At 61.8% G+C, this 20,365-nt stretch overlaps 2 protein-coding genes across 6 annotated transcripts in view; one reads left to right on the top strand and one right to left on the bottom strand.

Annotated features, from left to right (window-relative positions):
- Positions 1-1,234: 1,234 nt before the first annotated feature.
- Positions 1,235-9,082, bottom strand: RNPEP (arginyl aminopeptidase). Its single transcript, XM_032133010.1, has 11 exons — positions 8,646-9,082; positions 8,128-8,268; positions 6,764-6,912; positions 6,121-6,237; positions 5,769-6,004; positions 4,887-5,000; positions 4,535-4,647; positions 4,090-4,198; positions 3,259-3,483; positions 2,518-2,660; positions 1,235-1,497 (listed from the first exon to the last, which is right to left on the bottom strand). The coding sequence occupies exons 1-11, from the start codon at positions 9,063-9,065 to the stop codon at positions 1,333-1,335; spliced, it is 1,932 nt and encodes a 643-aa protein (XP_031988901.1). The 5' UTR covers positions 9,066-9,082; the 3' UTR covers positions 1,235-1,332.
- Positions 9,083-10,617: 1,535 nt separating this feature from the next.
- Positions 10,618-20,365, top strand: part of NAV1 (neuron navigator 1) — a 74,305-nt gene continuing 64,557 nt past the window's right edge. For all 5 annotated transcript variants that reach the window (XM_032132917.1, XM_032132915.1, XM_032132918.1 and 2 more), the window contains exon 1: positions 10,618-10,666. The gene's annotated coding sequence lies outside the window, so the exon portion shown is untranslated. The remainder of the gene's footprint in view (positions 10,667-20,365) is intronic.

Below are 20,365 nucleotides of genomic sequence, written 5' to 3'. Positions count from 1 at the left end.
TCTAGGGACCACCCCGTCTGTCTCCCTGGTGGCTTGCTCAGGTGAGTCAGACCAGAGGTGACAGGTGCTTCTGAGAGCCAAGGGCACCTTTTAAAACAGAGGGATTGTTTCCAGATGCCTCATAGATAGTGGAGTCTCATAGCAGAGGTCATGTTAATTGTACTGACAGGATCTGTGTTCCCTGGGAAACCAGACTGGCAGCTGGAGAAAGGTTCTACACTGCAACTTGTAACAGCACTACAGTTTATTTCCAGTAATGCTGATCCACTAGAGGACACCCATTGCCCAGGGAAGCCTCATTCTCTCAGGCTGAACAGGTTGGTTTCAACCATGCCACACCAGAAATAACTCACAAGTGGGCTCTTTGAATCCTGAGCCCACTTGTGAGGAAATGCATGATCTCTGCACCCTCGGAGTGGGCACTGTGGGGTCTTGGCTTTGGGGGTGGTTTGGGCTCAGTCATGGCTGTAGAGACCACAGTGCTGGGTCAGAGATTTAGTGTGTGAAAACTTGTAGCCCATTGTGATTTGCTTCTGGGCTGCTGTTGTGCAGAGTGCCAGGACCGTGCACCTCTCTGAGAGGACACCCGAGTTTCCCAGGAGATCGCAGGATGGGAGGCGTTGCAGGGGCCTCACACACTGTGGGGTACACATGAGCTTCCCAGGGCAGTTAGGTGTTCTTGTTATCACCACCTTGTTATCATTATGGGCAGCAGGCTCCCAGGATGTTCCTGCAGCCTTGGGCAGTTTTGTACTGGACTTTGTGCAGTCATATCCCTGCATTTGATAAGGAATAAGAAACATTGTGGCTGTCCAGCTTTGTCTTATTCCTACAGTCTCTGCCCTTCGGATTGCTGGTGGGAGAGCAGGAGCGCCCCTTTCCTCCAACCCAGTGCGAGCTCCAGGGTAGTGGCAAAAAGCAAGGTGGAGGAGCAATGCCCAGCTCCTCTGGAGCAGCAGCTCAGGGCACTGGAGCCAGGAGGTTCCAGCTTTGCCACACTGCACCAGCTCCCCATGTCCCCGCTGCCACACGGGACCTGCGGCAGCTGGGCAGGAGCCGAGCAAGGAGCAGTGTGGATCGGGGCCAGGAGCTGCTCCAGCCCTGCAGGCACTAAGGCCAAGCCCATCCCACCAGTGCCAGCACCACCAGGAGTGCTCAGAGCAGGGCTGGCAGCGGGGCAGGGAGTCACTCTAAGGTGGCCCGTGGCTCACTGGGAACAGGAAAAACACAGAGAAAAAATTACACATTTTAATAAGGAAATGTGCAGTGCGAGGGACGCACCGAGGTCCTGCCAGCAGGAGCACCGGCGGAGGGAGCAGAGCCCGGGCTGCCTCACGCCTCAGCTTCCGCCAAGCCCAGGATCTTCTTGACGTAGTTCTGGACGTTGACGTGGAGCTGGGGGGCCGTGGCAGAGAAGGTCTCCATGGCCAGGGCCCGTGTGGCCTCGGAGCCGCCCCACATGGCGCGGTACAGGGGCAGCGTGTACTTCTGCTTGCCCTGCGGAGACACAGCGGGTCACCGCCCAGACTCCGCCCGGCCCCAGCGGCGACGCCCCCCATTCCCCGTCCCCAGCATGATGCCTCCAGCATCGCCCTGCTCTTAGCCAGGCACAGAGCACATGGGAATGGCACAGGCTGGGGCATGTTGCCGTGGGCAGCCCTTGGCACTGCAGCACCTGGAGAGGGGAGAACACCTGGACCTTGGAGAAGGAGCAGACCCTGATTAAGTTCATGAAGTTCAACAAGGCCAAGTGCAGGGTCCTGCACCTGGGTCTGTACAGGATGGATGGAGGGATGGAGAGCAGCCCTTCAGAGAAGGACTTAGGTGACAAATTGGACATGACCTGGCCATGTGCTCTCCCAGCCTGGAAAGCCAACTGTGTCCTAGGCTCATCCCCAGTAGTGGGGGCAGCGGGTGAGGGGGAGATTCTGCCCTCTCCTCTGCTCCCGTAAGACCCCAACACTGGAGCACTGCATCCAGCTTGGGAGTCTCCAGCACATGGACAGAGCAGGTCCAGAGGAGTCCATGGAGATGCTCCGAGGGCTGGAGCCTCTCTGCTCTGGAGCCAGGCTGGGAGAGCTGGGGGTGTTCACCTGGAGAAGAAAAGGCTCCAAGGAGACCTTAGAGGCCCTTCCGATGCCAAGAGAGCTGGAGAGGGACTTTGGAGTGACAGCACAAGGGGGAATGGCTTCCCACTGCCAGAGGGCAGGGTTAGATGGGATATTGAGAAGAAATTCTTCCCTGTGAGGGTGGTGAGGCCCTGGCACATCCCTGGAAGTGTTCAAGGCCAAGTTGGAAGGGGCTTGGAGCAACCTGGTCTAGTGGAAGGTGTCCCTGCCCATGGCAGGGGGTGGAATAAGATGAGCTTTAAGGTCCCTTCCAACCCAAACCATCCTGTGGGATTATCAAAAGCAAGAGCGAACCCCTGTCTCTCTGGCACTGAAGGCCCTGTGCCCCATGCCCTTCCCTCCCCACTGGCATGCTGCTGGGCACAGCCACCACTGCTCAGGGACAAACCTGGCTGTGCAGGAAGTCCTTGACTTTGCTGTACTCTGCCTCCAGGTTGTTCTTGAGGACGATCTGGCACCAGCGCAGTCGCAGCTCAGCGTTCTGGGACGCGGAGATCTTGGGGTACATCTTGCTGAGCCTTTTCACATTGCCTGTGAGAGGGGAGTGGTCACCATCCCCCAGGGGCTGTGACCCAGCTCCCAGCCCTTGCTCCCAGAGAACCCTGTGAGTCCATCCCAGCTGTGCTGCGAATTCTCTGGGATCCTCCCAGCCTTGGGTCAGCCCTGGCCCCTGCCCAAGCACCCTCCACCCCCAGCTCTGGAGCACCCCAGGTACTTGCTGGCTCTGGGCAGGACGGTGCCTGTGTTGGGCCTTCCAGGCTGGGCAGCCCTGCAGGGCCACGTGCTGGTGGCTTGAGGTGCCAGCACAAAGTGGGGGGAGATTCCTCAGCAAAGAGGGCAAGGAGAGTGGCAGTGACATGGGGACACAACAGCCCAGCAGAGCCAGCCTGGGGACAGCAGGACTGCACATGTTCCCATAAATCCAGGGACATGCTTCCCCTGGCTCTCCATCCCCCACCACACTGACCAAGGCCTCCCTGGCACCAGGACCCACAGAGAGGGGCTGATGGGCACACACCCGTGTGTCCCCCTGATGTGCCCTCAGGTCCCCAGCCAACTGGCTGGACTGGGGCATGTCACCCTGTGTCTCCTCTGGGCACCAGAGCCCTGGGAGTGACCTGGCACTCACCTTCAGGCAGAGGGGATTTCTGCAGGACCTGATCCAGGAAATAGACCAGCTGGTACGTCCTCCAGCCCGTGATGTCCACGGCTTCGATCGCCTCCATGTTCAAGCCGTCGGCTGCCCAGAGCTCTGCCAGCTCATCTGCTGGTCTCATCAGCTGCTGCCCCGGTGACAGGTCAGGCAGGTAGGGCGGCCAGCCCGGCGTGTTCAGCCAGCGGTCAAACTCAAACCCTGCAGCGAGGCAGGAGGGAGAGCTGGGAGCAGATCCCTGAGCCCCACACCAGGTGCTGCTGCCCAGACCTCCCACTGCCTTCTCCCAGTGCCACCAAACCTGCCCAAGGACAGTGACCACCACAAACTAATGGGGTGAGGCCGTTCAGACACACAGGTTCAGGGTGTGCTTGTGGGCAGCAGCCCCACCGCCACCCGCTCAGCGGGATGAGCTGGCTCCAGCAGGGAAAGCTCCTGCCAAGCCTGGATCTCCTGCAAGGCTGGGCCAAGCCCAGAGTGCTGGCTGGGCCTGATCCCAGTGCTCACCAGACTCACCAGGCTGAGTCATGGACACCCTATGAAACAGCACCCAAGTGCAGAGCAGGGACTGGGTTTGGATGGAAAAAAATCAGGCTGAGCCAGCACGTGCCCAAGCCTGGGCCTGATCCCAGCTGGCCACTGCCGTGCCTCCTCCGACAGAGCCGGGCCAGCAGCAGCAGCATCTCCAGTAAAACACACAAACCAATGTGCAAAGGCTCCGGGGGATATGGGTGGCTCTGACACCTGTGGGTGCGGGGCTGTGAAGTGGCAGCCCCTGTTCCCTGGCCAGGATGGTGCTGTGCTGACCTGGGATGGAGTCCACGCCTTTCTCCTTCAGCTCCGGGAAGTACTCCAGGAAGAACCCGAGGGTGTCATCTGCAGTGATGCTCTGGAACTTGAACCTGTTCACGTAGGCCTGCGGGGACGGATGGAGCTGGTGCCAGACGCTGTCACCCCAGCAGTGCTGCCCAGCCCTCTGTGTGCTCCAGCTCATGGGGGAACCCATTCCAGCCCCTGTTCCCTACAGGGGCTGCCCAGCCCCCTGCATCCCCAGGGATACCCCTCAACATTCCCAGCACCTGCTGCTAGCACAAGGCTATGCTGTGCCCTCATCTTATTTCCCTATTAACATTCCTGTTTCCCACCTCTTCTTCCTCTCCCCAGCCACCTTCTCATCCTGTCCTTCCCAGGGTGCTGCTGTGCCCCAGCCTCCTGCCATGGCATTTTGGATAACTTTGCAGCTCACACTCACCTGGAGGAAGGCATCAAACTTGCTCTGATTGCCCACAAGATGAGCCAAGTAGCTAACGAAGCAGTACCCCTTCTCATAGGGCGTTTCATTGTACGTGTCATCAGGATTGACACCTAGAAAAAGGCAAAACCCTCAGAAACCCCCTGCCCACCTGCAAAACAAGACAGCCCTCGTGTGCACCGAGATTCCCCCTTCTGTGCTGGGCGCAGCCCATCCCATCCCTCCTGCAGCCAGCGTCTCTCCCGGGTCCATCACCCGTGCTGGTGTTACTGCCAGCCATGGGACAGCCCAACTCCCCCCAGCCCGCCCGCCACTGTCCCGCTCCCCTGGAGCCCAGGGACACCCCACAGACCTGGCTCGATCACCACCCGCAGCTTGTTGAGCGGGTGGCCCTCCCCCGTGGCGTCCATGTGCTGGCGCAGGAGGGCCCTTCCCGTGGCAGCCTCCAGGCAGGTGTAGGGCAAACCTGGGCAGAGACAAGCGGAGGCGTTCGGGGAGCCCGGCCAGACCCCTGCACACTGCGGGCACAGCGGGCGCTGCGACGGGAGAGGAACAGCAACGGCATCAGAGCTGGGAGAGCAGGGAACCAACACAAGTGGAGTTGGGATGGCAGAGCTGCAGGGAGGCATGGGCAACCCAGCCCCGGACAGCGAGAGATTTTTAGAGCCACTTCAATTCGTATGGATGCAGTAAATGGTGCTGGGAGAACACAAGCTTCTGGACAGGACTGTGTATCCAGGGGAGAGCTGCAGAAGGGTGAGGAAGATGAGGCTGGCCAAGGGCAGTGCCCAGATTCCTGGCAGGGGTTCCATCTCAGAGCAAAGGCTACCAGAAATCACAGACTGGTTTGGGCTAGAAGGAAAATTACACATCATCCTGTTCTACCCTCTGCCATGAGCAGGGACACCTTCCACTAGGCCAGGTGGCTCCGAGCCCCATCCAACCTGGCCTTGGACATTTCCAGAGATGGGGCAGCCACAGCTTCTCTGAGCAACCTGTGCCAGTGCCTCCCCAAACTCACAGTATCTAATCTAAACCTACTCTTTTTCAGTTTACAGAACCCCACAGGGCCTTGCAGTTGCTGCCCTTCACCTCTTCTGAGATGCAGCGCCAGCTCCATCCCCACCGGCACTCGCAGGGATGCGCTGAGCTGTGGGACACAGACCCCAGACCCACAGAGGGCTCAGCACCCGTGCAAGGGCTCAGCACCCCACAGCCAGGCACGGCCACGCACCGTAGACCTCGGTGGAGATGCGCCTCTGGGCGTACATGGTGAAGCCCTCGTTCAGCCAGAACTCGCCCCACGTGGCATTGGTGACCAAGTTGCCAAACCAGCTGTGGGAGATCTCGTGGATGATGACGTCCACCAAGGAGCGGTCCCCGGCCAGCAGGCACGGCGTGACGAAGGTGAGGCAGGGGTTCTCCATGCCGCCAAAGGGGAAGGAGGGCGGCATGAACAGGATGTCGTACCTGCCAGGGAAGGCTGGGCTCAGACCCCACTCCTCCTGCAGATGGGGCTGGGGACGGAAGGAAACTCTCTCCCTGCCCCTGGGGAACCAGATCCTTCAGGAACCTTCCAGCCATACCTGCCCCAAACATAAGGTCCAAAGAGTTTCTCTCCAACCACCAGGAACTCCTCAATCACCCCATCGTACTCCTTCTTGGCAGCCTCGATCAGGCAGGGCTCGGCCCAGACGCGGCTCCTGGCCAAGCACAGAGAAGTTTAACCATTAGGGAACTTTCACCTTGTTGCCTCATCAGACAGAAATTGCACAGGTTTATTCCACAGTAAAATAAAACCCTGCTGATAAGGCATCTAAAGAGGCCAATAGTGCAAACTTCTGTGATTTCTTTCCTTGTCTGAATGTCAAAGGGCTTTTATATGGCTGCAGTGGCAGCCAAGAACTCAAGAAAGCACCAGTCTGTGAGGAAATGTGGGACCCTCCGTGCACAGGGACCCACTGCCCTCATTCACATGAGGGGTGACATGAGCAGAGCTAGGGACCCTCCTGAAGGTGAGGGGACACAGCACCAAGGCTCCTTCTCACTCTCCAATTCGAGAAGGACCCTCATCCCATGAGCCCGCAACCTGGTGACACAGACAGGGACTGACTGTGACAGTGTCTCTGCTCTCCAGAGCCCTGTGGAGCAGGGAGAGGCAGGAGGTGGCTGCCACAGGAGCTTCACCATGCAGCTCCCACAGCTCTGGAACCTTCCTGAGCCCCTTACCTTGGGCCAACATCAGCAGACACAATGTCCCCAACAACCAGAGCAATCAGGTAGGAGGGGATTGGCTGGGACATCTTGAATACAAAAGTGTTGTCCTTCTGCTTCTCCCAGCTCGTGGCACTCATCACAGCCATGAAGCCCTCAGGGACCTGAACATGTGGATAAAAACATGCATTAGATCCATGGTGTACACAATGGGAGGCCAGCTAAGCCAGCTGGGACGCCACAGTGTCTGATGGCAAATGCATCCCAGCCTGAAGGTGCCGGGGCCGTGGGCACTGCAGGCTGTGGGGAGGAGAGCAGAGCAGCAACACCCCGAGCTCCCACTCGGGATCCCAGTTGCATCTCTGCAATACTAGGATACCTGGAGCTGCCCCAGGTGCTCCTGGAGCTACCAGGAGATAAGGAAATGCTGGAGCTGCAGGTGTGGAAGGGCAGAGGATGCAGATCCCTCAGCCACTGGCTCCCCTCCCAATTCTTGCACAACAACTCATTTTTCCTGTTCCCAAGCCAACGCTGAACCCATGGCCAATCCACCAGCCTGGGCTGAGCCCAGAGAGACTGATCCAGTGTCCCCATCCCAAACAGAGTGGGCCCTGTGGTGCCCCAGGGAATACGGTTTCCTTGGTACAGAGCATCACTCCAGAGCTCAGTAACAGCCCCATCTCCTGGGAAAGCAAAATAAATCAATCCCGGCATCACCAGCTGATGCCACCATGTGCCACTGGCACCAGCTTGGTGTCACACCAGTAAGCAGCTCCCCTTGCCCCCAGCAGGCTGGCACGCCGCGGCGGCCCAGTGCCGGTGCCCACACGCAGACAAGGGGGGAGTCTGGATTATTTAGTGCCATCTTTGGGGATTAGCAGCTGCTCCTTCCTGGAAGTTTGGCAGCCCCAGAACTGCCACCAGGACACAGCATGGCCCAGCATCACCACCCTCCTCCAGCTGTTTCCCCCCAAACTCAGCTCCTCCTGCTACAAATGCCAGGAGCTCTGGGCAGGACAGCCAGGCCAGCGCATGCACCCGCTCCCGGGCACCAGCACTGCAATCCCTGCCCTCTGGCAGTGGAAAGCCATTGCTCCTTGTCCCATCACTCCAGATCCTTGTCCAAAGTCCCTCTCCAGCTCTCTTGGAGCCCCTTTAAGCACTGAAAGGGGCTCACAGGTCTCCTTGGAGCCTTCTCTTCTCCAGGTGAGCACCCGCAGCTCTCCCAGCCTGGCTCCAGAGCAGAGGTGCTCCAGCCCTTGGATCATCTCCATGGCCTCCTCTGGACTTTCTTTCCCAGCAAACTTTGTACTCATGGAGGGTTTTGCACCCACGGGGTGGGAGAGAATGGCTGGGGCAGCTCCTGGGGCTCTGCTTACCTTCACAGTGGCTGAGTAGGTGAACTTGACTGAGGGGGTGTCAAAGCAGGGGAAGAAGGACCTGTTGAGGACGGCCTGGCCCTGTGTGTACATGTAGGGCTTCTGCTTCCCCGCCGTCTGCTCAGGGGACAGCCAGCACACCTGGGGAAGGAACAAGACCCCAGTGAGGGGCTGCTTGACCACAGCTGCTCCCTGAACAGGGAGCTGGGGAGGGGCTCCTCACCCGGGGGTGCTCTGCCCACCCCAGGCCTGGTGTCCCCTGGTTACCCCCGCAGCTCCCCCCGGGTCTGGTGGCCCCCAATCCACACCCAGTGTTCTCCCGGTCCTTGTGTCTCACCGGGCCCGGCGTCCCTTCCATTCACCCGGTCACCCCTCGGGCTCGGTACTTCCTCGCCCCCCTCCTCCCTCCCCGGGCCCGATGTCCCCCAGTGTCCCCCGCCCATCCCGGGCCCGGTGTCTCCCAGGTGTCCTCCCGCGCCCTCCCGGGCCCGCTGTCCCCCCGGTGTCCCACCGCTCACCCCGGGCCCCTCGCCCGCCTCGTAGTCGATGATGAGGGTGAGCAGCTGCCCGGCACGGGGCGCCTGGGGCAGGGTGATGTGCAGGGCGCTGCCATAGCTGGCGAAGGGCCGGCTCTCCACGGGCAGCGCCTGCCCGGCCGGGTCCCCGGGCCCGCCCGGCGGCGGCAGCAGCGCGGCGCGGCTCACGGCCAGCGCGGGGTGCGCGTCCAGCCGCAGCTCCGGCCCGCCCGCGTCCCGCTCGCACCGCAGCTCCAGCCGCGCTCGCCCGCGCAGCCGCCCCGCGCCCGCGGCCGCGAAGGACACGCGCAGGTCCAGGTGCAGGTGCCGCAGCGACCACGGGCCCGCGCTGCTGGCGGAGGCCGCGTCCCGCACCGGGGCCCTGTCCCGCACCGGGGCCGCGTCCTGCACTGGGGCCGCCATCGCCGCGCCGGGGCCGGAGCGGGGCCGGGCCGGGGGCGGGGCCGCGCCGGGGGCGGGCGCGGGGCGGTGCCGGGAGCGGGGAACGGAGAGGCGGGGAATCCAGGGATGGGAGTGGAGGGGATCCATGGGGGAATCCGTCGGGGATCCATGGATGGGGGGATGGAGGAGGCCCATGAGGAGATCCATGGGTGGGGAATGAAGGGGATCTATGGGGAGATCCCTCGGGGATCCATGGGTGGGGGATGAAGAGAAATCTATGGGTGGGATCCATCGGGGATCCATGGGTGGGGAATGGAGGGGCATCTATGGGGTGGATCCATGGGTGGGGGATCCATGACGGGGGGATGGAGGGGACGTGGGATGGGATACATGTTACAGGCATGTAGGGGGATCTATGAGGGACCTATGGGGGTTCCAGAGAGAATTCAGGAGGAGGGAGGAATCCATGAGTTGGGCACGATCAAGAGAGATCTGGGGGAAATCGGGATGGGAGGAATTCGTTGAGGCGAAGTATCTAGGAGGATCTGTGGGCGGGGATCCATGTGGGGTCGGGGGAGGGGGGGGGCGGCAGAATCCAGAGACTGGGAATCCATGGATCAAGGGAATTCATGGCGGGGCATCCCTGGACAGGAGGGTCAATAGGGATCCAAGACGGGATCCATTGCAGGGCTCATGTCGGGCTCCATGGGGAGAGGATGGGAGGGGGAGACCCAGCACAGGGGTCCGTGGGAAGATCCAGGGGGACCTCGAGGAAGGATATAGATACAGGTCCGTTGGAAGATCCAGCGCGGGCAGGTGTGTCCAGGGGTGGGGGATCCATGTGGGATCCGGGGAAATATACGGGGGATCCAGAGCGGGTCGAGATCCATGGGGAGGAGATCCAGAGCCGGGGGTGAGGTGGGGCAAGATCCAGCAGGGGAGTCAGGGTGGGATAGAGGGAGAGATCCATGCTGGGGGATCTGGGGAAGGGGGAGGTGGGGGTGAGGTGGGGGTGGATGGAGGGGGGTCCATGAGAAATTCGTGGGGGGAGTCCATGGGGGCTCCGGAGGGGTGCTTGGGGGCGGCAGTGTCAGGATCCGTGGGGAGGGGATCAGGGATAACCCACCGAGGGGGCTCGTGGGGACATCCGAGGAGAGCCGAGGAGGGCTATAGAGAGGGATCCGTGGGGGATCCACGGGGTCAGGGCGTCCATGTGGGATCCATGAGAAATCCGAGGAGGGGATGTTCCGTGGGGGACTGGGGGGGGGGGTGTCCATGGGGTTTCCCCGGCTCAGGCTCCGGTGCCGGTTCCAGGTGCCGCGTCTCGGCAGCCGAGCGGCACCGGGGGCAGCGGGGACCGGGCGGGGCCGTCCCCAGGGACCGAGCGGGGCTGGGGCGGCCCCGCACCCGCCTGTCCGGGCCGGGGAACCGGGGGCCGGGGGCTGCGGGCCGGGGCGGGCACCCCGGGCGGCCGGAGCGGCGGGGCCGGGCACGGGCCTGCGCGACTCCTCCCCCGGCCGCCGGGCCGGCCCGCGCGGGTCCCCGGCCGCGCTGTCACTCCGCGAGCGGCGGCGGCTCCGGGCGCTGCCCGCGGGGCCGCGCGGGACGGGGCGCAGCGAGCGGTGAGCGGGGCACCGGGATCGGGGCCGTGGGGCACTTCCCCGTGGGAGCGGGGAGACTCGGGAGACACCCCGGTGGGAGCGGGGGTGATGAGGGACATCCTGCGTGGTGGCCCGGGAAGGCACAAGGGGCACCCCGGTGGAGACAGGCTCTGATATGGAACACCCCGACAGGGACTGGTGGTGACATTCGGGGACACGTCAGCTGGGTCATCCTGCGGGGATCGGCGTTGACAGAGGGGACAACGGGTGGCGATGGAGGACGCCCCGTCGGGGGCCGGCTAGACACGGTGGGGACTGCAGATGATGGGGAACACCCTGTTGAGGACCGAGGTGATGGGGTCATGCTGTGGGGAACAGCGGTGACACGAGAGACATGCTGGCAGTGTCCGGGGAGCACAGGCAGCAGCTGTAGGGGTTGGCACAGCCTGACACTCGGGGCAGCTCCGCGTCCCCTCTCCTGTCCCCCCCAATGTCCCCACCTCTCTGCAGAGACCCTGTTTCAAGCAGTGGGAGCTGCAGCGTGACCGGGCTGGCAAATTCCTGTGTCCCAGTGCCCGCGGTGTCCCCTGGACACCCCCAATTCCTGTCCCCGGCAGAGGAGGGCTGCAGGAAGACGCTGTGGTGCCTCCCCAGTTCAGTCCTGGGGAGCACAGAATGGCCAACAAAGGGTGACGGGGGAAACTGAGGCACGGGGACTGTCGAAAATGTGTGTCCTGCTTTCCGCACAGGCAGAGCGGGTCGGTGCTGGTAGATCATGGCATCTGCCCTCATTTTTGACATGGGAAGGTGCTTCCAGGCTGTAGGCATCCATGGGTGCTTCCCATGGGGATCCTCCACCACCTGGGGTGAAGGAGCCATCCCCACACTCCTTGGAGCTGGGAATGTTGCAGCCAAACCGCGATGGGGCAGGACAGAGGGAGAACTTTGAGACGACTTCATCTCAGGCCGTGCCCCCATGGGACGCGGAGGTGCCGTCACCCTGTGCGAGGGAAGCGGAGAAGACCCGCCGAGTGCATGTGCCAGGACGACTCTTTTCCTGGATTTCACCTAGGAAAAAAACAACTGGGAGGGGAGCCAGGGAGTCTGGGTGTGCCGGGATGCCAGGCCTGCAGCCGGCCCTGCTGGATACCCGCGACTGCCCAGAGCGGGCGAGACCCCGTGCAGGCAGGGGTTGCCCATGGGTTTTTGGGGTGCTGCCTGCGTTCCCCGAGGCTTTGCCGTCGCTGCCGTGCCATTATCCCCGGTGCCGGAGAGGGTCCGTGTGCTCCCAAGGGGGTCACAGGGGTGGGGGCGCTCCCCGCCCCCCGCAGCAGCGTGTGTTGGTGTCTGTGGTGTTGGAAGGAGGGGCTGGACCCCCCCATTTTCACAGCCGGGGGAGCTGAGTCAGGAAATCCCGGCTGGCCCGGCCGGATCCTGGCTGAGTCATTTCGCAGGCGCTGAGTAAGTGCCCGTGCCGGGGGTGCAGGGCTCCCGCGCCTCGGGGGGGGCAGGGGCTGCCCGCACATGTCCCGGCAGTGCCCCTGGCCCTGGACCTGGCCTCGGGTCGCTCCCAGCCCTGCCAGCCCCGTGCCTCAGTTTCCCCCCAACGTTTTCCTAGGACTGGATGAGACAGAAGGCTCCTGGGACGTGGACGTGTCACACAGCCCGGCACAGGAGCTGTCTCTGAAAGGCCAGGGAGAGGGAAAACAGGCTGGGATGGGGAGCATGGGACTGAGTGAGCTCTGGCGCTCACTGGGAGGAGAATGGTATCCCCAAGGCAGGATTTGGCATCCTCCTTCTGGTAAAAGGGGTCTCCAGTCTTGCTGTGTTGAGAGGGGGTTGGCTTTGAGGAGAGGAATGAGAGTGAAGAAAGGATAGGGATGAGAACTGGGATGGGAACTAAGATCGGAATGGGGACAGGGATGGGGATAGGGAAGGGGTGGGGAAGAGATGAGATGAGATGAGATGAGATATGAGATGAGGATAGGGATGGGGTGAGGATAGGGACAGGATGGGATGAGATGGGGGTGAGGACAGGAATAGGATGGGAACAGGGATGAGGCTGACAGGGCTGGAGCAGAGCTTGGGGTGCATGTGGGGACGTGGAGGGAATCAGGCTGGCCCCACTGGCAGCAGGATGTAAATAACCTGCCAGGACACGAGGTTTTTTTTCCTGCTGCCCCCCCCCATGCTGCAGCCCCACGGACAGGAAAAAGGTGTTTCCGGCTGCGGATGGGAGCGGGGCCCCAGGCCTGGAGCGGGATGCAAGGCCTGGGCTGTGGACAGGGGGATCAGGTGATGCTCCTGGGCTGGATCTTGGAGTGCAGCCACTGATCCCATGGCTGCTGGGACCCTGACCTTAGTGGGGCCACTGCAGCCCCCTGGGCCCTGGCTGGGCTGGTGGCGGGAGCCCCCGGCGCAGGCTGGCACCGCTGTGGGGACAGGACATGGTGCCACCAGGCCAGAGCACCCTGTCCTGTCCCCAGTGCCACCATCCAGGGCAGCTACCAGGTGAGAACCTTGGGGACATGCTCCTCCTTTCTGGCTGGAGCAGGGTCCGTGTGGAGCTGGAGCGGGCACTGTGGGAGGTGAGTGCCTCTCCTTGCCCATGACCCTTGCAGAGCCACTTCTGCTCACTGACCAAGCCGGATGTCCCCTCACCTGCATGCGCTCCTGGGGAGGTCTGGCATGCTCCAGCACCAGCAAAGTGCCTGGTCATCAGCCTGGGCTGGGGACATCAGTGTTGGATGGAAGTCCTCAGCATTTGTTCCCACCATGTGATCCTCCTCTGCCTTGCTGCTGGCAAATGGGTGACAGTCCCCCCTCACCTGTCTAGGGCATCCATTTGGTGGCAGTCAGGGCAGGGGCAGCACCCTCTGTCCTCCCACAGCCCTTTGTGCCCTGTGCAGTGGGAAAAACAGCAGTGACAGGGAGGGGGCAGCTGGGACCACACTGGCTCTGCCCACTGCCCTGTGTGTCCCCAGGGAAAGCCCAGCTCATGTCACCAGCCCGTCCTGGCTGGGCAGGATCAGTCCCCAAGACCTAACCAAGGCCAGAGGAGTGCCAGCCCCAGGAGTGCTCTGTGGCGAGCCAGGACCTGCTGGGGCAGTCAGTGGCACTGGTGGTGACGAGGCTGGTGGCAGTGCATGGGGAAACTGAGGCACAGGCTGCAGGCAGGTGGCACATTGCCAACACCTGTGGGAACTCCTCAAATGCTCCAGGTGACAGATCAGCCTGTCCCAGCAGGCTCTGGTGGCTTCTCTGGTGCATTTGCTGGCACAACCCGAGCCCTGCTCATTAGCAAGCGACCTCTAATGAGCTTTGCCCAGTTGTGCTGCAGGGTCGGGGTGGTGCTATGGACATCGGGCACTGCTGTGGATTGACCGCCTGGATCTGGAGGTGCTTGGGGGGAGAGGGGCTGGAGGATCCTCTGGCTTGTGGCACCCCAACCACCATCACAGGAAGTTACAAAAATTGGGGAGAGCAAGATTTTCATTAACCAGGGTGGGGGGAGGTCCTGGATGAGTGGCCCAGGGAGGGTTCAAAGCTCTGCTCTGTCCTAGGGGGTCGTGGTGGGGTAGGAGCTGGGGTGAAGCTGTCTCTGGCTGTGGGACTTGGTCCCCGTGCACTTCTCTGAGCTTGTCTGGTCAATGCCCCAACCCGGCCCCAAATCACCTGTGGCACCATCCCTGCCCTCGGGACTTTTATGAGGGGCTCCGGGTCACCCTATCTGGGTGCTGGGTTGCCATAAGTTTCATTGTGGGATCACATCCTGCGAGTCCCCTTCCTCAAGGGCTCAGCAGCAGGTCCTGGTGCCACTCTGACCCCTGCCCTGCTGCCACCCTGCCGGCACTGGGGATTGGAGTGCCCCAAGGCATCGCCCGCGGAGGGGACAGGTGGGGACAAGCCACCCATGCCCGGGGCCGGCTGGGGCAGTGGGTCTGGTGTCCTGGCATCCTCTTAGCGCCGGCGTGGGGCAATCGGGTGCCGAAGGTCTCAGCTGTGCTGCGGGGAGCGGGTCTGGAGTGGGAGCCAGCGCTCGAGCTAACGCCTCCCGCTGTTTGCCTGAATTCCCTGGATTCCCCTGCTCTCGTGGAGGAGCGGAGGTGGAAGCTCGGGGAACTGGGTTTGTGCTCGTTCTCCGCTCTCATCCTCAGATCGCATTCAAGGCCCGTGCGGATGCGGCCGGGCGGCGCCGCCTCCGGCAGCGGAAACTCCCCCTGAGCAGGGCAGGGCGGTAAGTCACGACTTCTCCTCCACTCCTTCTCCCCCGCCTTCCCTTCTCCTCGCCCCTCTGGGCTCTGCAACCCCTCCTCACCCCGTGCTGGGGCGTCCATGCCAGGGGATGTGCAGTGTGGGGTGGGCGAGGGAAGGCAGGGCTGCTCGCTGCGGGCCGGCAGGATGCTCAAGGGATAATTCAGGGATACTGAAGGGATGTTTGAGGGATGCTTGGGCTCCCCTCTGGGAAAGCCAGGCATCCTGCAGATGCATCCTTTGGAGGGAGGAGGTTTAACTTTAGGTGTAAGAGGGTCGTGGGACTGGAGCTGCTCCCTGTGCTGGGGCTGGTGAGGGGTATTGGGGCCAGGGAGGGCATTGCCAGTCCCTGCCAAGCTCATCCAGCCTCATGTATTAAGTGACAGTCCTCAACTCCCTTGGGACATTGGCATCGTGGACACACTTGGAGTTGTTCTGATAAACCCTGGGGATGTGGATCCCTCTGGAGTGGTGACTGTTGCAACATCCCCCCCCCCGCCCCCCGCCGCCTCCAGAGCGAGCAGGGAGGTGTTTGCCAACAGCCACTGAGGATTTACAGCTCACTGGAAAATCCACTCATCCCATTAAGGGCTCCCTGTGGCTTTTGCTTTCCATTGCAAATACCTGGTTATCCCAAGGGAAACCCTCTTTGGGTGCCAGTGGGTGTGTGGGGCTCTCGGGGAAAACCCCCTGGAAGAGTCCAGGCTGCAAGAGCGGCTTCATTTATTACAGGAGGGATTAAGGGAGACTCGTCTCACTTGGCCAGGTAAGACCAGCCAGGGCAGTTTAGCTCATGGTGGGAATGGTCCGTGGTGGGAATGGCCAGCACTAGGGCAGGGATTGAGGGGTTCCATTTGGAATTGGATGCATGAGCTGACTTTCATTCATTCGGTTCATCACCCAAAGTAGATTCAGCATCTAAAACCACCCCAATTTGGAGCTCAGCTATGATGATGGCATGTCCTCAGCTCTGTGTGTCTGCTCTCGGGGTTTAACCTCCCACTTTGCTGACACACTTTGTTGCTGTGTCCCTAGTGATAACCATCCTATGCTCCCAGTGGCATTTTTAAATCCTTAACCTGCTTTAGGGGAAAAAAAATGCCTTTTTAAGTACCCGCATGACTCTGCTCTGCCTGCTGTGTGTTGAGAGAGCCGAGTGTTGGAGGGAGCCAACAGGCAGTGAGGGTCTCACCAGGGAGCGCTGGGGGTGCTGGGGATGTGTTGCTGGTGCCAGGATGGGGGGACAAGCCCAGCTGCCCCCTCGACCATTCCGACCACCCAGCACTCACGTACGCCTGCGAAGGCGACAGCATCTGCTGAGTTAATGTGTTTTGCAGCCCTGCTGTGCAGCTGCCTCTCCCCGCCACCCCAGCAGCCAAGCCAAAATCCGTCAGGGGCTTCCAGGTTTCATGGGTCGAGGACCGGGGGGGCCGTTTCCGCACAGCGGCGGCGAATGCAGACACTGTGACATCTGGTCTTGCTCAAAATTCTTGGGAGCAAAGGGCCAGGTGTGTGATGCCGCGGGAACACAGGGCTAAATAAATGATGCAGCCGGCTCCACGGAGTTTTGGCCCAGACAAGTGTTCAGCTGAACGTCACCAGAGCTGTGGGACAGCTCCTGGCCCAGGGCTTGATCCGGCACTGGGAGATCCTTGGCCCCGTGGCAGCTCTGAGGTTCTGGGAAGATTTTGGGGTGGTGTTGGGAGGTTTTGAAGCCCTCAGGATGCACAATAGGAGTTGTATTTTGGCTGTGGTGCTGGATGCCGGAGAGACCCCAGGCTCTGCCGTGTCCAGTGGTGGCTCGTGTGCTGGAGGAGGCGTCCACAGGGCTACCGACGGCTTTATGGCTCTTCTCGCCACATAGCACGGGGTGAGCGGGAGGGCCGAGGAGAGTGGGAGGCCCTCAGGCACAACCCAAACCTTCCCAGCTGACCCTTCACTGCAGGGGTATCTGGAGAGGGTTCGGTGGTGTGTCACCCCACGGGAGAACAGCCCAACCCTTTTCCCTATGGGTGCTCGGGACACCGGGAAATAACAGGCAGCGCTGCTGGGGGACAGATGGCACCAGGCACCGGACAGATGGCTCCGTCCCAGACAGGCAGCCGAGGGGCCGGGAGGCCGGGGGCCCCCGGCGCTGGGCTGGTCCCTGGGGAGTCGCTCTGCTGGCCCCCGGCTGGCGGCGGTGGCCCGAGGGGAACAGGCACCACCGGCCATAGGCGGTGCGGGCATTGCCGGCCCGGTGGGCACCGGGTTGGGGAGGGGACGGACACGGGCTCGAGGGCGGGACACTCGTCCCGGGGGGGCTGCACCGGCTGGGGGAGGCGGTACCGGACCGAGGAGAGTGACACCGGTCCGGGGGAAAAGGGTGACACCTTCTCAGGGGGTGGTACCCGGCGGAGGGGAGGGTGACAGCGGCTCGGGATGCGGTACCGGGTGGAGGTGACACCGGTCGGGGCGGGGGGTGACACCGGCCCGGGGGGCGGTACCGGGGGGGCGGTGCCGCAGGCGGAGCTGTCCAGCACCGGCGTCTCCTGAACGTCCGCAGCGCCGGGGGCCGGGGACACCCCCGCTGCCCCCCGCCCCCGCCTCTGCCGGGCACCCCCGATATCCACCCGGCGGAGGGGACACACCTGCCCCGGGCCCCCGTGGCCCCGGCCTAGGAGGTGTCGCACCCGCCGGCAGGAAGCACGGCTGTGAGAGACCCCGAGGTGGGGACTGGCTGCGGGAACACGCAGGGGCCGCGGCGAACCGGGCTCCGTGTGGCCGGGATATCCCCGGGGAGAAGCCTTGGGCGTCGAGGACCCTTGCCCAGCCCTTCATACCGTCCCTCCAACAGAGCCTCACACAGCCCCTTGCACAGAGCCCCGCACGGCTCCCAGGCTCTGTCCCAGCCCCAGACCACCCAGCCGCATCCTGCAGCAGAATTTGTGCCGGGCACAGCGCAGTCGGAGCAGAGCTCGGTCTCCCGGCCGTACCCGCGGCTCGGTGGCAGCGGCTGCTGCAGCAGGTCCAGCCCAGAGCTCAGCTTTGCTCAGAGCCGGTTTTATTGAAGTGGGCTAAGTGGCTAATGGGATTGCTGCGGAGGGGCTAAAGCAGGGATTAGTGCTGTGGCTGCGGGCTGGGCATCCCTGAAAGTGTTCCAAAAACGTGTGGATGTGGCACCTGGGGACATGGTTTAGAGATGGGTATGGCAGTGCTGGGTTAGCAGTTGGACTTGATGATCTTGGAGGGCTTTTCCAACCTGACAATTCTGTGATTTCTCTATGATCTCTGCTTGGACAACAGCTGACTTCTGTCCTTCAGTGCCTGCCCCTGCCCATCTCCCAGCAGCTCCCAGAGCCCCCAGCATCGTGCTGGGGGGGAACAGACATCCAGGACAGGCAGAGCTGGGTCTGGCTGGCCTCTGCTTCCACCTGCCTGCCCTTCTGCTGCCTGCACCCAGGAGAACCACCTGTCTGCACCCGGCCTGGCCATCGGACTGGCCAGCCCGACATTGCCCTCCGGAGGGGCTGGGAGAGGGGAGCAGTAAGACCTCCCTGGGGAAGGACCCAGCCTACTTCTCCAGCGATGCGGGTGGTGGCAATGTCCCAGGCGATGAGATTGGCTGGTGGGCAGGCCAGGTCGTGGCCGGGGCATGGGGGCTGGAGGGCTGGGCCTGGTGGCTGAATCGGCAGCTTGTTCTCTTCTGAAGGGCCCTTTCTGCCCCGGCTCCCTCTGTTTCTCTTTGGAAAGTTTTATGTTCCTTGTGTCACAAGGAGTCTTTTCTTTGTCACCCTTCCTAAGCGTGCCAGGGAGGAGGCTGTGCTGGAGCGTGGCCATCCCTGATGGCAGCTCGAGGCTGGATGCTGCACAGGGCTGCAAGGTGCAGGGAGCAGCCTTTGGGGTCAGCTGTTTCACAGCACCAGGACCTGTCCCTTGGCAGGAGCTCAGCTCCTCATGCCACTCACACCCTGGGGTTCACCCTGGGCTGCCCCCTCCACCCTCACCCATAAAAATGAAGGATGCTTTGCAGCCCCTGAGCATCTCCTCGGGGACACCTGGCACAGTGCTGCAGCGCCTGGTGTTCCTGTACTGCCAGTCCCAAGGGTGTCTCAAGGATGATTCCCAATTTATGGAGCTGTTCTGCATCCCAGCACACCCAGGGAAGGATCCATCCTCCTTTTTTCCTATTTACCAGCCTGGTTTCAGCTCTCTTACCCCTTCCAGAGGCTGTGTCAGGGTGGGGAAACAGGCACAGAGCAGCAGCAAGATGCCAGCAGAGGCTGGAGGGTTGAAGACATTTTCCATCACTCAGTGTCCATGCTCAGACTCCTGCCACATTTATCCTGGGACACGGGACAGCATATCACTCCTGACAGGGATATAAGCTGTGAGGGATAGGAGAGAAGCAACTTTTGTCTTGCTTATAAAAGTCACTCCAAAATGCTACAAAATAGAGAGCAAAATGCTTGCAGAGCCATTCGCTGTTCTCTTGGGAACATGGGAGCCCCCGTGATTGGACCCCTCCAAGGCACAGTGGTGGAGCCAGGGGCTTCAGCCACTCATTGTAGCCCCTGCAGGGCGGGAGGCTGGTCCTAGCTCGGCTCAGGTGATGGATGGCTCCAAAGCAGATCTGCTTCAGTGCTGGGAATGCTCCAGTGACCCCGCTAGGTCATGGAAATGGGGACATGAAATGAGACCAGGCTCCAGGTCCCTGTTCATTTCTGGCTGCTAAAATCACACGTGTGAGGTGGATTTGGACACGAGGCCGAGGAAGTAGTTCAGGCTCCGGGCACAACAGATGCCTCTTTGAAGGAGATGCCTTTAGGGATGTGCTGGCTTGTGTTTCTCCTGGGATGAAGGACACAGCTCAGCCAAGGCTTTTCCTTCGGTGTGAACACCCGTAACTCTGTAAGGCATCATCTGAAGGGATCAAATCCCACCTTGCCTCTGGGATTAAAAACTGAAGTTCACCTCCACGCCTGAGCTCTGGAGGTGCCTGGGATGAGTATCCTCTGCTTGGCTGGGAGACGAGCACCTCCGGCTGCCCAGGAGGCTCAGCCCTGATGCCCAGGCATGGCTCTGCTGCCCACAGCACTGCTTTGGCTGCTCCAAAATATCTCCTGCTACTAAAATACCTCGTGTGCACCTGCTGCTTTCCACTACCACAGGACCCAGTGATCCCAAGCTGGTATCCAGGGAAGTGATGGGACCGAAAACTCACCCAGCAGCTGGAAGTCCCCAAATTAAAGCACCAGGTGCAAGTTCCCAGTGCTTGTGTTACCTGGAGGGGGAGCAGCAGCCGGTTCCTGAGAGCTGTTCCTGGGTTGAAGGAGAAAGTTGTTTCCCTTTTGAGCTAACTGTGAAGGAGCTGCTGGGTCTATCTGGGTCAAGCCATGACCTGCTTTAGCTGGGCAGAGGCAGCAGGATGCCAGCGTGACACAGCGTGATGGGGCTCTCGCCCACTCCCCTGCCATCATCACACAC

The sequence above is a fragment of the Corvus moneduloides genome, chromosome 24 (genome assembly GCF_009650955.1).
Source record: "Corvus moneduloides isolate bCorMon1 chromosome 24, bCorMon1.pri, whole genome shotgun sequence".
Classification (NCBI taxonomy): Eukaryota; Metazoa; Chordata; class Aves; order Passeriformes; family Corvidae; genus Corvus; species Corvus moneduloides.
Note: the sequence above shows the minus strand (reverse complement) of the source record. Positions and strands in the feature narration are given on the sequence as shown.